Genomic DNA, 13,926 nt, shown 5'->3' on the forward strand with positions numbered 1-13,926 from the left:
TTTGTTCTATTATACAAAGTAATAAATAGAACTGCACCTACCTATCTAAACAATTGCCTAAATCAAAACCTTTCACCCAGAATTAGGAGAACCCAGTCCCCATTCTCCTACCCACCACTCAAAGGTTCCCAACGCAAAAAACGACCTCAAACTAAATTGCTGCATACACCTCAAACTAAATTGCTGCATACACGTCCCTAAACTCTCACACACCAGATATCCACATCTCCAACGGTACCTGGCATCCCTCCCTTTGGTCAGATCATTACAAATATACCTTCACCATCAACTGGGTTAACAATAGCAACAAACCCAATCCCCAAAAAAAGTCCTTCAAGACTCACCAGAAAATTGAACCCAATACATTCTGGGACAAAGTAGACCCCGCACTCAATTCAATCAACTCTAAATAATTCATAAGCCATTGGAGAACCCTAAGCGAAACAACCTTAAACGAGCTAGCCCCATAAAAATCAAAACAAAGAATCTGTAGACCTTCTGACAAATGGTTCGACACCGAACTTCTCCAACTAAAAAGGCAGCCTCCTAGCTACTAAAGCAGCGAAACTTGACCCCTCCATATCCAACCTATTGACCACAACAACAGACTTTAAAGCATTCCGAAAAGAAATAAAAACATTACTATTCAAAAAACATATTCGGTTAACCTAACCTAACATGAATCCCTTCATGCTGGAATCTTCTTTTCTATTTCACAAAATAACCTGAAACCACACTATATAACTTGAAACAAACTACCTTCCAATGTAAGGTAACTTCATGGAAATGCCCAGCTATCATCCAATGTATCTTCCTGGAAATGTCCAACTATCTTCTAATGTAATGTAACTTCCTGGAAATGACCAGTTATCTTCCAATGTAATCCGCTTAGAACCGCAAGGTACAAGCGGAATAGAAATCTGTAATGTAATGTAATTGGGAAGCAAAGCCAGTGCCAAGCAGATTTCTATGGTCTGTGCTCTGATCAGATCTGGAAGATCTAGGTGGGTTGGAATGGGACATTGATGACAGCTTCAGTAGTTGGGGAACAAGGTCAGTGCCAGGCAGATTTCTAAGGTCTGTGCCCTGAAAATGGCAAGGAATATTAAGACCAAGAATGCATACACATTATGCTCATTTTATTATGAATTCTTGTTGGGCAGACTGGATGGATCGTACAGGTCTTTATCTACCGTCATCTTCTATGTTACTATATTTTATAAGCACAAATAGTTGTTCTCATAAATAAGCACCAGAAGACATACTTATACTAGGCACCCACTTATAAAATTATCTTTTGAAAGTCTTAGTTTGTACTGATCTAAGTCAGGAAAGGGACAGCCATGTTGAGACGTTCACAATTTGCAATGCAGTTTGCTATACATGGAGCTTTTTGTAAAATATATATAAAACTGTGGAAAATGTGAATTTAGAGACACATACATGAGAGCCAACATTTCATAGAAAAATCACCTTCAAAAAATAGAATGGCATTACTTGGAGTTTTGTGCATGTATGCATATACTCATTAGTACAGAATAATGTGCAGCCAAATGCACGCAGAGAACCTAATTGTTGTCAATAAATGTCAATAATTAAGCAATGAAGTTGCAGGAGCATCTTGGCAGCGTACCCTAATTTGGGCACCATAATGAGCATATGGGAGTTAATGTGTAAGCAGCAGGTTTTCCAAAACTGTACATCCAAGGGAGCCAACGAAGAAGCTGAACTCTTCAACATGGTTTTGAACCAACACAGGTAAGTGCAAATACAAACTGCACTACTTTTACTTTAAAAGGCATTTGATGAACATGTTTTCCCTTCTGGGGATTAAGGGTTTGATGTCAGCTTGCTTTTTTTTTTTTTTCTCTTTGCTCTGCACTGCTATTGAATGGTGGTAAATATAAAAAAAACCTAAACTAAACTCCATTTAATCTCTCTTCCAAACCCCACATGCAAAAAAACAAGTAGTTGACAGAGGGCAAAACCCTTTGTAGTCATGTAAAATCACTTTGTAAATTGTGTTTGTGGAGGTTAATTCTATAAAGGGGAGCCTACTTTTCAGTGCCAGGAACATATCTTTTTAGGGCCTGTTCAATGAAAAAAAACCCCAGAAGCCTATATTTCATTATAGAATACTAGTATAACATATTAAATAGAGATCTATATTTTGGGTTTGAGCACTTAAATAGCCACAGAGATGATGGAAATGCTTACGTCTAGATTGTTAGTATTTTATAAAGTATGGACCTGATAGTCAACCAACAGCAATCAGTGTTTTGCTAAAAAGCTACTCTTTTTTTCTGACTAAACAGTGCTCCAATCAGCTCATTACTGCAAGCAAGGAAAGTACATGAAAAAAATATATAAATTGCATACATAACTTCATTTGCGAAAGCTTAAAAACAGAAAAAACAGATACAGACCTTAGAATGACTTCTATTTCATTGCAAATGGAGGTATGCAGCTGCACAATTCTGACCTCATTGTGAGATCATCAAGGTGCACCTGCAAGGTAGAATGCCACAATTAAAATATGTGCTGGGATTTGAACCCATGACCTGGAAGATGAGCACAGGGCTTTTATCTATTGAGCCACAGCCACTTCCTTTCAGTTGTGGGGGTTCCTACCATGAGAGCTTAGTGATCCTAGCCATGTGAAAGTGAAAATACCTGAGAAGATCATAGCTTAGCAGATCCCTTTGCTATCATATCAGATGTGTGGAAGGACATTAGTGGAAGCTGCTGTGGCTCAATGGGTAAAAGCCATGTTCTCAACTTCCAGAGGTGCAGGTGCACCTTGATGATCTCACAATGAGGTCAGCATTGTGTAGCTGCACACCTCCATTTGCAATGAAGTAGAAGCCATGCTAAGGTCTGTATCTGTTTTTTCTGTTTTTAAGCTTTTGCAAATGAAGTTATGTATGCATGACGTCACACACATCCGTGCATGCTCCAGACCCTCCAGATGCGGCTGGAGCTTGTTGGGAAATAAGAGAGGAAACTTTGTGGGGGCAGGACAGAACAAGGCAGGGTCAGAGGCAGAACAGGGCAGGGCCATGTGTCCGGGGTTTTGGGAACTAAAATATGGTAATCCAACCTAAGGAAGAGCCCATGACAGAGAAAGTAGTCCCTGACACAGTGCAAAACCCCAGATACAGTAAGCTTGTGTCCAAACCCAGAGCTTGCAACATTGTCCCAGGCAAGCACAAGAAAGAGTATTTCATACTAGTTCTATTTACCCTTTCAGAAGAAAGCTATTAGGGGGTGTACCAGGGTCAGGGTTCCCAAACCACCAGTGAAAGCTTTAAGAAAAAGGCTAACATGGGAAAATGAACACGTTAAAATGCAGTGGGCTGTTTTAGATAGAACTTCTAGCCTCAGATTTCCCCAACCAATCAGGAGATCCCGTTCACCTGGTGGTAGTGGGGGTTAAATAGCCCAAAGCAGAGACAGCAGAAGCATCACACCACACTGGGAAGGCAAGCAGTTAAGAAGCAGACTTGTGCTTGTCCCAAGGACTAGCCATCTGAGGGAATTGGGTGAATTCAGATATCCCTTTAATCAGGCTAGAAACTATTCAGAAATTTTGGAAAGTCAAGCATACTTGTGTCCAGAGGGAAATTCTTATACAGAGACAGAGCCCATGGAATGTACAAAGGCTTACCATCAAGGCCCAGAAGCTGAGGAAATGATATGTGAGTCAAATGCTTGAGAGAAAGAAAAGTGAATTTGTTTGGGTGGTGTGTAACAAGCTGCCAAACTAAGACTGTGTTTTGATGCAGAAAGCTACAAATTGCATGCTAATTAGTGGAACTGCTAACGGGATTTGAAAAAGCAATTAGCAGTAAGATGCATGAATGATTTAAAGAGACTGTAAAGCTAGAATTCCTGAACTATGCCATGTTATGTGAACTTGTGTATTGGTGGCAACAGAAAAGGGGAATGAAATGCAATGCCTAATGAACTGAAGCAGAGGTGCCTTGATAATTGCTAACCCTTTTGAGGGAATTGGAGGGATTGAATACTATCAATCTAAGGGTGGATAGTCCCTCTTCACCAGGCATTAGAGTTGTCAAAGCCCAGTGGTTCAAATCAGGGTTACCCAGTGATTACCTGGTGTTAAAGTGGAAAGCCTAAAATAGAAAAAGAAACTGTTCATTGTATGGGGAAAGGATTGGGCCTACCAGAAGTGCAAGCTTGCCCAAGGCCTGGTGTTGAAGCAATGTTTTGTTTGAAGAAGCTCCAATAAAGAAGTCAAACTGAGGTTATAAGCTTATGTTTAGGCTGGAGGCTTATGGAAATTCCTGATTTGAAAGCAAAATGCTTTAATTTTGTTTTTGAGCACCAAGAAACTACTGCCATGCTTTCGGCAAAATATTAAGCATTGGATTAATTGTAATCCAGAAAGAAACCGGTTTGCATGAAAAGTGGGACTTATGTGAAAACATTGAACTTTTTATTTTTCACTTCTTCACCCATCTAATAAACGCTCGGCCTGGCGCATGTGTCTGCACTGGGTGATGTGACTGGCTGTCAGGTCACCCATGTTGACCACACTATGTAAATATGTATATGACTAGAATACCAACAATTATGTGTTTTCTTGCAGCCTAAATCTTAGAGCAGTGTTCTTTAACCGCTGGTCCGTGGACCGGTGCCAGTCCGCAGAAAATTTCTGCCAGTCCGCAGCCACCGGTCCATGGTGTGATCAACACAGCATCTTCGGGCCAGCTCCGAGTGCTGCAGTGCACAAAGCCTTGGGAAAAGGCTCCTATGCAAGTCCTGCGCCTGAACCAGAAGCCTTTTCTCCGACGTTGCAACGTCAGAGGGAAGGCTTCCAGATGAGGCACGAGGAGCTGCTGCCCACAGCTTTGTGCAATGCAGCACCCAGGGAGCCAGCCCGAAGATGCCGCATTGATCACACCGTGGACCGGCCCAAAGGTAACACCAGAGGGCAGGCCAGATGGTTAGGCACAGCATGGCGGGAGAGAGACAACAACTGTAGGGGAAATGCTTTAATTTTTTTATGTAGTGATTGATTTACATCTGCTGTCTGTTCCGGAAGAAATGCATTTGTTTCTTTCCTCTGCTTGCAGAAATGCATTTGTTTCTTTCTGTACTGCTTGCAGAGTCTTGCATCTTAGGGCTTGTTTGTAAATATTAGTACTTTTAGTTTTTGGTCCTGCATTTGCATGGTAGGAGTGAATGTTGAAAAGCATACAGTGTGCTTTGTGTATTTTAATTTTGTGGTTAACCATTATGTGTTGTTAATACAATTATATTGTATGTGTGTATATATGAAAAATGAATGGAAAAAATGGTGTAACAATTAGTATTATTATGGGGGCGGGGTCTGGCGATGGGCACAACTTAGCCCAGTGTTCTTCAACTGCCGGCCTGAGGACTGGTGCCAGTCCACAAAATAATTATTTTATTTCCGCCGGTCCATAGGTGTCAAAAGGTTGAAGAACACTGCCTTAGAGAATTGCCCTCTAAATTTTTCCAGAAATCAGTGGTGTAGTCAGACAGCCGGTTATGGGTGGCCCTGAGCCCAAAGTGGATGGGCACAAAATTTGTCTACCCTGCCCTACCACCACCTTAAACTATAAATACTTTAGCTAATGAGGATCCCCAAGTTCAGATCCCCAAGCTCAAATCAGCTAAAGACTTTTTCTGAAGGTGACTAGAACTCACTTTTACAAAGCTTGGTAAGCTGCTGATGCTGGACTTCACACATGCTTAGTCAGTGGCCCAGAGCTTTGAAGAAGAGAGTTCTGGCCATCTTTTCAGGAGGTAGTCAGCTGGGGATGCTTGGGAATTCACCCCTGCTATATAGCAAGGGTCATGACCGTGTTAGACATGCAAGGGCTCATGTTAGAAAATAAAGGAGGTCCTCCCTCCCCAATTTCCTCTTCCTTGGCTTCCCTCTGATTCCCAACCTGCCATTACTTTTACAGTGATAGACCCTCACCAAATACAGAACAATGGATCACAAATTAGCAATAAAAGTATTTAGAGAAATATTAAACTGTGAACTCAAAGAGTTAAACTTAGCATGTACTGAAGCACTGGAGAAATATAAACAGAAGTGCATTTCCTTTTCTACTGAACACAATATAAAGATATTTGCTATGCATATTTCCCTAGGCTAACATATTGTATTAAAACATTCAAAACAGAATGCTTTTTTTCTACCTTTGTTGTTTGGACATTTCATTTGTGTTGGTTCCAGTTTCTCTTTTCTGCTTTTTTCTCTGTGAGCAGACTGAATGGAGGTCTTTTTATCTGCCGTCATTTTATATGTTACTATACTATGTTACTTAAATTGGCTGCTGTCCATTTATCTCTCCTCCTCTCTCCTGTCTATTCCCTCACTACACCTGCCTCTGACATATTGATTGTTTCTTTTTAGCTCTTTCCTCTTTTTTTATTTTCTGCCTCTCTGTCAACTCAAATTTTACCCTGTTCACACTTCCTTTTTACTTTTCAGCTATCAAATTTTCACCTTCTTACCCACTAGCTCTCCCATTCCCCAGCCCTCCATTCCCTTTCATCTTTAATCTACTTCCCATTACCATATTTCTACCCTCTGTAATCACTATCTTCTCATCTTCTCATTTATTTCTTTGCTATCCCCTCCTTGCCTCTCCCACATGCTTCCACCATTGTCAGTATCTTCAACCCTCCACTCCTCTAGCCCAGAATCTGTTCCTTATTTCTCCCCTCCCAACCATCATAGCCTGCCATTTTCCTGTCCCTTCTCTCTTCCCTCCTGCCCTCTCCCCATGGTATAGTATTTCTCCTTCTCTATTCCCTAACTTCGATTGTCTGGCATCACTTCCTTCTGCTCCTGGATCTAACATCTCCCTCTTTTCTACCTCTCTACCCCCTATGTATCTCTCCCTCTCTCTCATCCACCCCATGTCCAACATTTCTCCCTCTTTCCCATTGTCCACCATCCCTCTCTCCCTCCCTTGTGCCCCAAGTCAATATGTCTCTTCCCCCTCCCTGATGTAGCATTCTCTCCCTTCCACTACTATGTCCAACATTTCTGTCTCTCTACCATTATCCATCTCTTTTTTTCTCTTCCTTGAGCCCTTGGTCCAGCACCTCTCTCCCCCCTTGCAATACTTCCCCCTTCCTCCTCTCCAACATCATGCACAACATTTCTCCCTCCTTCCCCATGCTTCATTTCTTCCTCCCCTCCACTCTTATGTCAAACATTTCTCCCTCTCTCACCCCCTCCCTTCCATCTACCACTATATATACAATTTCTCTCTTCCCCACCCCTCCACCCTTTTGCTGCATCTTTCCTTTCCTCCCCTCTACCCCATCTCCAACAATTCTCACTCTCTTGCCTCTCTCCCACTACGCAGTAACTCTCCTTCCCTCCTCTACCCCACCCACAGCTTTCCCCCTCATTTTAATGGGTCCTCAACTACGGCAGAAGTTCCTACACGCTGCCTGTCACTAACCCAGAAGCGCCTCCTCTGCTGTGTTCTGCCCAGGGAGAAACAGAAAGGGTGGGTAGAATGCAGCAGAGAAGGATTTTCAGGATTAGCTGCAGGCAACATGTGGGAATCGCTGCCATTGCCATACGGAGCTAATCCATACATTATGCAATTTCACTGCTCTATTATCCGGTAATCCCACAGCAAAAAAGCTCAGTGACCCCCCCAGTGAAAAAGTGTCCACATAAACTTCACAAATAAATATCCCAAAGTAGCAATCAAAATCAAAATTAGTAAGCAAAGCTCAAAATCCAAAGAATATATCCAAGACTTCATCAGACTTAGTAGTCCACTCCATACGGAACTAATCCATACATTGATGCCTTTTTCGCCTTCTTCAACACAGATCGTGTTTCATGTGTTGGGTGCGATGATTTATGGCACACTGCTCAACTAATACTGTTACCGGTATGAAGTGGTGATTTACTTATTATCATTTATTTTAAGATATTTTTTGTGATTATTAGATTTCTTTTCTTTGTTGAAATATATAAGCAAAACATAACACCAGGAAAAAAAAGTAGTCCAAAAAGGAATTCCTGAATTTATTAATAAAAATATGCCTGACATCTGCATCAGGGGTCAGTGGATGATTTTATAACACAAGAATAATTTGACAACAGTCTTCCAACATAGGGAAATTACCTAACCACACTATAAATGTCTCTCTCAAGAAACAAGAGCAATGAATCGCTGCTGCTGATGAAACAGTCTGACTTTGGAACTGTTTCAACGGTGGCAGCTGTGGTTCCATGCCCTCGTTTCATGAGAAAGACATTTTTAGAGTGATTAATTCCACTGTGTTGGAAGACTTTTGTCATACAGTTCTTGTGCTTTACAAATGTCCACTTACCTCCGATGTAGCCTTATTAGGTGAAACGTAGCCACATCAGGCATATTTTTATTAAACTTTGGAATTCCTTTCTAAACTTCTTTGCTTCCTGGTGTTAACTGTTGCTTCCATTTTTGGTAGGTTAGCAGCTGCCTCCTTGTTTGTTTGATGTTTTCATTCCTGGTAAATGTGGTTCAATAATTATCTTAGCTGCCAAATACATTAGTAAATAAGACCAAAGGAACTGCCATGCTGACTCATTCTAACAGTACCATGAGCTCAGCATCCCCTCTGTAAGTGGCCGTCTGCTCAGTTAAAAGAGCCTGACAATTTTGCTATAAATGCCGGTTTTTCCTTATTATGACCAGTATAGCCATGCAAATGATTACTCACAATTGGAAGACTTGGGGTCACCTTAGTTTTCTTTTTTGGTGGGCGAGCTTATGTTTAACTTATAAATATAAGAAAATGAATGCTGACAGCTGGGGCATAATAAGATATTCAAATTAGGTTGGGGTCCACTGACGTCTTTTGTAGATTTGCTATAGTTGTCCTTTATCTTTATTTTCCGTTGTTTTTTCACCCACACATCCAGGGGGGGGGGGAGCAGGAGGGGGGTATATCTTTTGTTTTGGTATTATTCCTGATGGTAATGATGGATGGGGAGGGAATTTATATCTTTTGTATAGATACTGATTGATTATAAGTGCTTGGTTGATTATCATTATTTGTATATAAATTGTATTGCACTTTTTGTTGCCATTAAAAACTAAATAAAGTAAAAAAAAAGAAAAATTTATTCCCTCTTGCTCACTTTCAGACCTCATAACTCTTAAAATATCTGATTAAGGACTGTCAGAAAATAAAGTAAGAAAGTTCATCAACAATTTTATTTTTCTTTGTATTCACAATCAATATACTGCACATAGTTGATTGTATATATCTTGCGCATACCAACTGCCTAGTAATCAAAATGATTCACAGGAAGAAATACTAGCAAACATTAAAAGACCTCAAGTTTGGCTTCTGTTCTCTGCTACACAGGCAGTTATTATAGTATAAAATCATTTATTTATTGAGGTGAAACATTGCTCCCAGTCTCTATCCAATGTCTGTGTGGCTGACAATATAAACAACATACGCTTTGGAAGATTTTGAGAATAGAAACATAATTTTTCTCTTTTGTGCACCCCAACCCCACATCCACCAAGTGGCCACTTTTATCTCTCAGTAGTACCACTGCATTTTGTTATGATCTTTCTGCAAAAGTCAAGCTTGATCTGCTATACTGATTATTTTAAAGACATTACAAGTCATAACAAGCATCTACTCTTTTCTTTAATTCTCTTTTTATAACAAGCAACTATTCTTTTCTTTAATTCTCTTAACAGAGTTACACGGTCTTTAGGATCAGGTTAAACAAACCTTCAGTTAAGCCATCCAAGCAAGTCACTTGCTTTGTGTCCATATCCTCTGCTTGAACTCCTCCGAGAGATGTCCGGCCTTCAAAGATATTGTTGTTATTGTTGACTTGGCTCCCATTCTGTTTCAGCAACCTAAACACTTCAACTTCCAGGTCTCTAATCTAAAAGGAGTGAAGATAATACAAACAAAAGGCATGACTATGTTTATCCCCTTGCCAATGGGCGTGGGCAAGGGGATGAACTATGATTAAGATAAGTCAAAGATTAAAATGAACATGAAATTTGCACTATGTCTACATTAGAAGTTAAAAACATATGATAAGCTTGAAAATTTGAAATATTAAGAACATTATCGCTTGGTTCAGCACAGCTCATTTGCTAGACCGGGATCAATGAGGATTAGCACCACACTGAGTTGTGCTACTCGGGTGGTAGTCTGAGGATCCCTAGAAGTACTGGCTGAACTAATAGATATACATTCAATAAATACAACGTCACATTGAAACATTGGGGATGTGCACTGCATGAATAGTGGTTGAATTTCACTAGAAAAGCTACTGAACATTTATATGACAGATTAACGATGTACCATCCCTCTGGGCAGCAGCAGATGGGCATTGTTGGAGGCAGAGGATTGCGTTTGATGTGACAACGGCGACAACATCAAATTTATGCAGTGCTATGAAAACTTGATGATGTTCATCAAGTTGCTAGTACTCAAACATGAGTCGATGACACCTAAAAGCCAGGGACAAGCAATTTAAGCAGGCAGGAGGCTCTCCTGCCTATTTAAATCATTTAAAATATCAGTTGGACAGTCAGTCTCTATTAATACTGATTTAACATGACTTACGCGTGCTTGTAGACCCTGAACTTCTGCGAAATGAATTTTCTCAAGATCTTCAATCTTTTTCCTTTCAGCTTCCTGACGTTTGATGAAGTCTAGTTCTCTTACAAAAAACAAAACAACGCACGCTTATGATTATCATAGTAATCTAATAGAAAAATTCACATCTTACTTTCTGATGTGATTGCATTTAAAAACCATTTTAACTGACAATAAAATATGTCCTATTGTTACCACACAAAACTATCACAGAGGAGCAAATGTCTTTACGATTTGGGTGGCACTCCCATCAAATGTGCTTGTGGAGGATAATATATTAACAGGGTACCAAGGATAAGAGGGTAAGGAGATACTTTCTTAGGCATTATTTCATCAAGAAATGTAGACACAGGGCCAGATTCGATAAATGGTGCCTAAGGGCTTCTTTTACAATGATGCGCTAGCATTTTTAACGCACGCACCGGATTAGCGCGCGCTAGCTGAAAATCTACCGCCTGCTCAAAAGGAGGCGGCAGAGGCTGGCGTGCTCTATTCCACGCATTAAGGCCCTAGCGCAGCTTGGTAAAAGGAGCCCTATGTTTGCCTACATTGTAGACAACACTCTGCCCAGTTGTCAACCGCTAGGCGCTGCTTCTAGAATCACACCTAGTGCCATTTAAGCAGACTTAGGCATCGCTAGGTGCCCTAGAGGTAGGTGCCGGTAAATTAAGGTAGGCATTATTAGGTGTTGGAGGGCACCTCAACTTAGGCGTTGCTAGGCACTGCTCTGATTTCTGCGCAGAACTCTTAATTGATTTAAAAAAAACCAAAAAAACCCAATTCATCAATTAACTTCGATGGCGCGGTCAATTTTTATTTTATTTAGTTATATAGCCCATCTTCCCCAGGAGCCCAGAACGGGTTGCAAGGATACATACACAGTAGTTTTCAGTATCAATAACAAACAAGCTACAGGATCAATAACGAGCTACAGAAGATCGAGATGGGTTTCGATAGCATACATGCTATAGGGAAGCTAAGAGCACTCAAACTATAGTGAATCTACATGTTCTAGGAACAATAATGAGCTATAGCAGGGGAAGGCAATTCCGGTCCTCGAGAGCCGGAGCCAGGTCAGGTTTTCAGGATATCCACAATGAATATGCATGAGATAGATATGCATCTCAAGGAGGCAGTGCATGCAAATCCATCTCATACATATTCATTGTGGATATCCTGAAAACCTGACCTGGCTCCGGCTCTCGAGGACCGGAATTGCCTACTCCTGAGCTATAGGAACAGTACACACGTGTTAGAGAAAATTGAGATGATTTTTTTATATATTCTGACACACATGCTATGGGGGGTGAGAGCTATTTAAATTAATTGAAACAATCTGGGTTGCGTGTGGATTTTAGTTAGGTGTCACTAGGTGTCCACAATTAGGGTGCCTAGTGGTGACTTACTTGGGCATCATTTATAGAATCTGGCCCTTACTAGCCGATGTTCAGTGCTATTTAATCAGCCAGAAATGGCACTGACCATTAAATAGCGCTTAACTGGCTAAATCCTAATCTTCAGCCCAAGATATCTGGTTATCTCTGCTGAATATTCCCTGTTGGCGACTAAAGGTTAACTGGTTATATCACGCAATAACAGGCAATTTACAGCGTTGACCGGCCTGGTTTAGTGGCTAAATCAGGTCACACCAGCGGTCTCCAACTCAAACCCTTTGCAGGGCCACATTTTGGATTTGTAGGTACTTGGAGGGCCGCAGAAAAAAAAGTGAATGTCTTATTAAAGAAATGACAACTTTGCATGAGGTAAAACTCTTTATAGTTTATAAATCTTTCCTTAATTGCTTCTGATAATTTCAGCTATACACAGCTGAAAGCAGTGCAACATGCAGAAAGTGAAGTTTAGATAGTTTTTCACTTTCTGCATGTTGCACTGCTTTCAGCTGTGTATAGCTGAAATTATCAGAAGCAATTAAGGAAAGATTTATAAACTATAAAGAGTTTTACCTCTTGCAAAATTGTGATTTAGATTCTAATCTAAAGTATCAACTGCAAGAGACAAGATTTTGGTGGTGTCCTCTAGGCTTTTTTTTGTAGAGGGGAGAATCAATATACGACTTGTGCCTGGAAAACTTGTGCCTTAAGTGTCCGGTGGTCGCGTCTGCAACTGCCTTCAGCTCTCACCTCCTCCAGCACCGGACACAACCGCCATCTTACATCAAGCAGTCAATGCCAAGAGAGGCGCTGAATTTTGCGAGAGTTCACGAGATTACAAGTTTCAACTTCTCAACCCAGTCCTCAGGGCATACCCAGCCAGTCAGGTTTTCAGGATATCCACAATGATTAAGGGGACAGAAGCAGATGCCACAAACAACAACCTTCAATGCTTCAAAACATTGTTCATTGTTGTAAAGCATGGAAATAGAATAACAAAGAGCCCCAATGTGCTTACATTTTGTCCAGACAATTGGCTGTGCTAAAAGCATATATTATAAATCAACCTGAATCAATGACAATGCGTACCATCGCTTCTTTCGTTCTGGTAGTAATACCCTTCTTGATTATACCTAGCATTCTATTTGCTCTTTTAGCGGCCGCTGCGCACTGTGCCGTCGGCTTCATTGTCATGTCCACCATTACCCCCAAGTCCCTTTCTTGGGTACTCTCATACAGAATCCAGAGGATAACTTCCAGGTATTGCTGCTCACTTAGATATTCAATGCTGGTGCCTTGACATTGCCTGACATTGAATATCTGGATCTAATTTGGCTGCTGCTGATGAGCTGAATATCAACTGGTCTGTAATCCAAGCATTATAAGAATCCAACAGCTACTTACTTTTGCTGAAAATCTTTGATTAGCTTCTTTGCTTTGTTGTACTTCTTTTCCAAGGCCTGGTACTGACTCTGCGTCTCCTTGAGGTGCTCATTCACCGTGTGGCACAGGGATTGTGCCTCAATCCAGTAGCTCTCCAGCTTCAGCATCCTTTCCTTATTTTCTTCGATGTTTTGCTGAAGTTGGTTCTTTTCAAGATCCCATTTCACCTTTTCATTTTCTGCAGCTTGCAGCTAGGAAAGAGCAAATAAAATAATCAGTCTGTTTTGATGCTCATCCTGCATTGCTATGTTCAAACTAAACTAAAGCTTAATTTATATGCTGGCTCATCAACCTAAGGAAGCTTGACTCAGTTTACAACAATTAGATAAAAACTAAAGAAAGTTTACAATGATTAAATAAAAACTAAAGAAAGTAATAGCAGAAGTTTCAAAGAGATTAGTTTTCAAAATGTTTGGCAAAAAGAAAAGTTTTTAGA

At 40.7% G+C, this 13,926-nt stretch overlaps 1 protein-coding gene across 1 annotated transcript in view; it reads right to left on the bottom strand.

Moving 5' to 3' along the window:
• The window catches only part of PPP1R9A (protein phosphatase 1 regulatory subunit 9A), a 397,958-nt gene that overhangs the window by 92,232 nt on the left and 291,800 nt on the right, over nucleotides 1-13,926 (bottom strand). Inside the window, 3 exon segments of the mRNA XM_033931097.1 lie at nucleotides 9,772-9,931; nucleotides 10,624-10,720; nucleotides 13,452-13,681. Coding sequence (XP_033786988.1) covers nucleotides 9,772-9,931; nucleotides 10,624-10,720; nucleotides 13,452-13,681 — 487 coding nt within the window.

The sequence above is a fragment of the Geotrypetes seraphini genome, chromosome 2, assembly GCF_902459505.1.
Source record: "Geotrypetes seraphini chromosome 2, aGeoSer1.1, whole genome shotgun sequence".
Taxonomy (NCBI): Eukaryota; Metazoa; Chordata; class Amphibia; order Gymnophiona; family Dermophiidae; genus Geotrypetes; species Geotrypetes seraphini.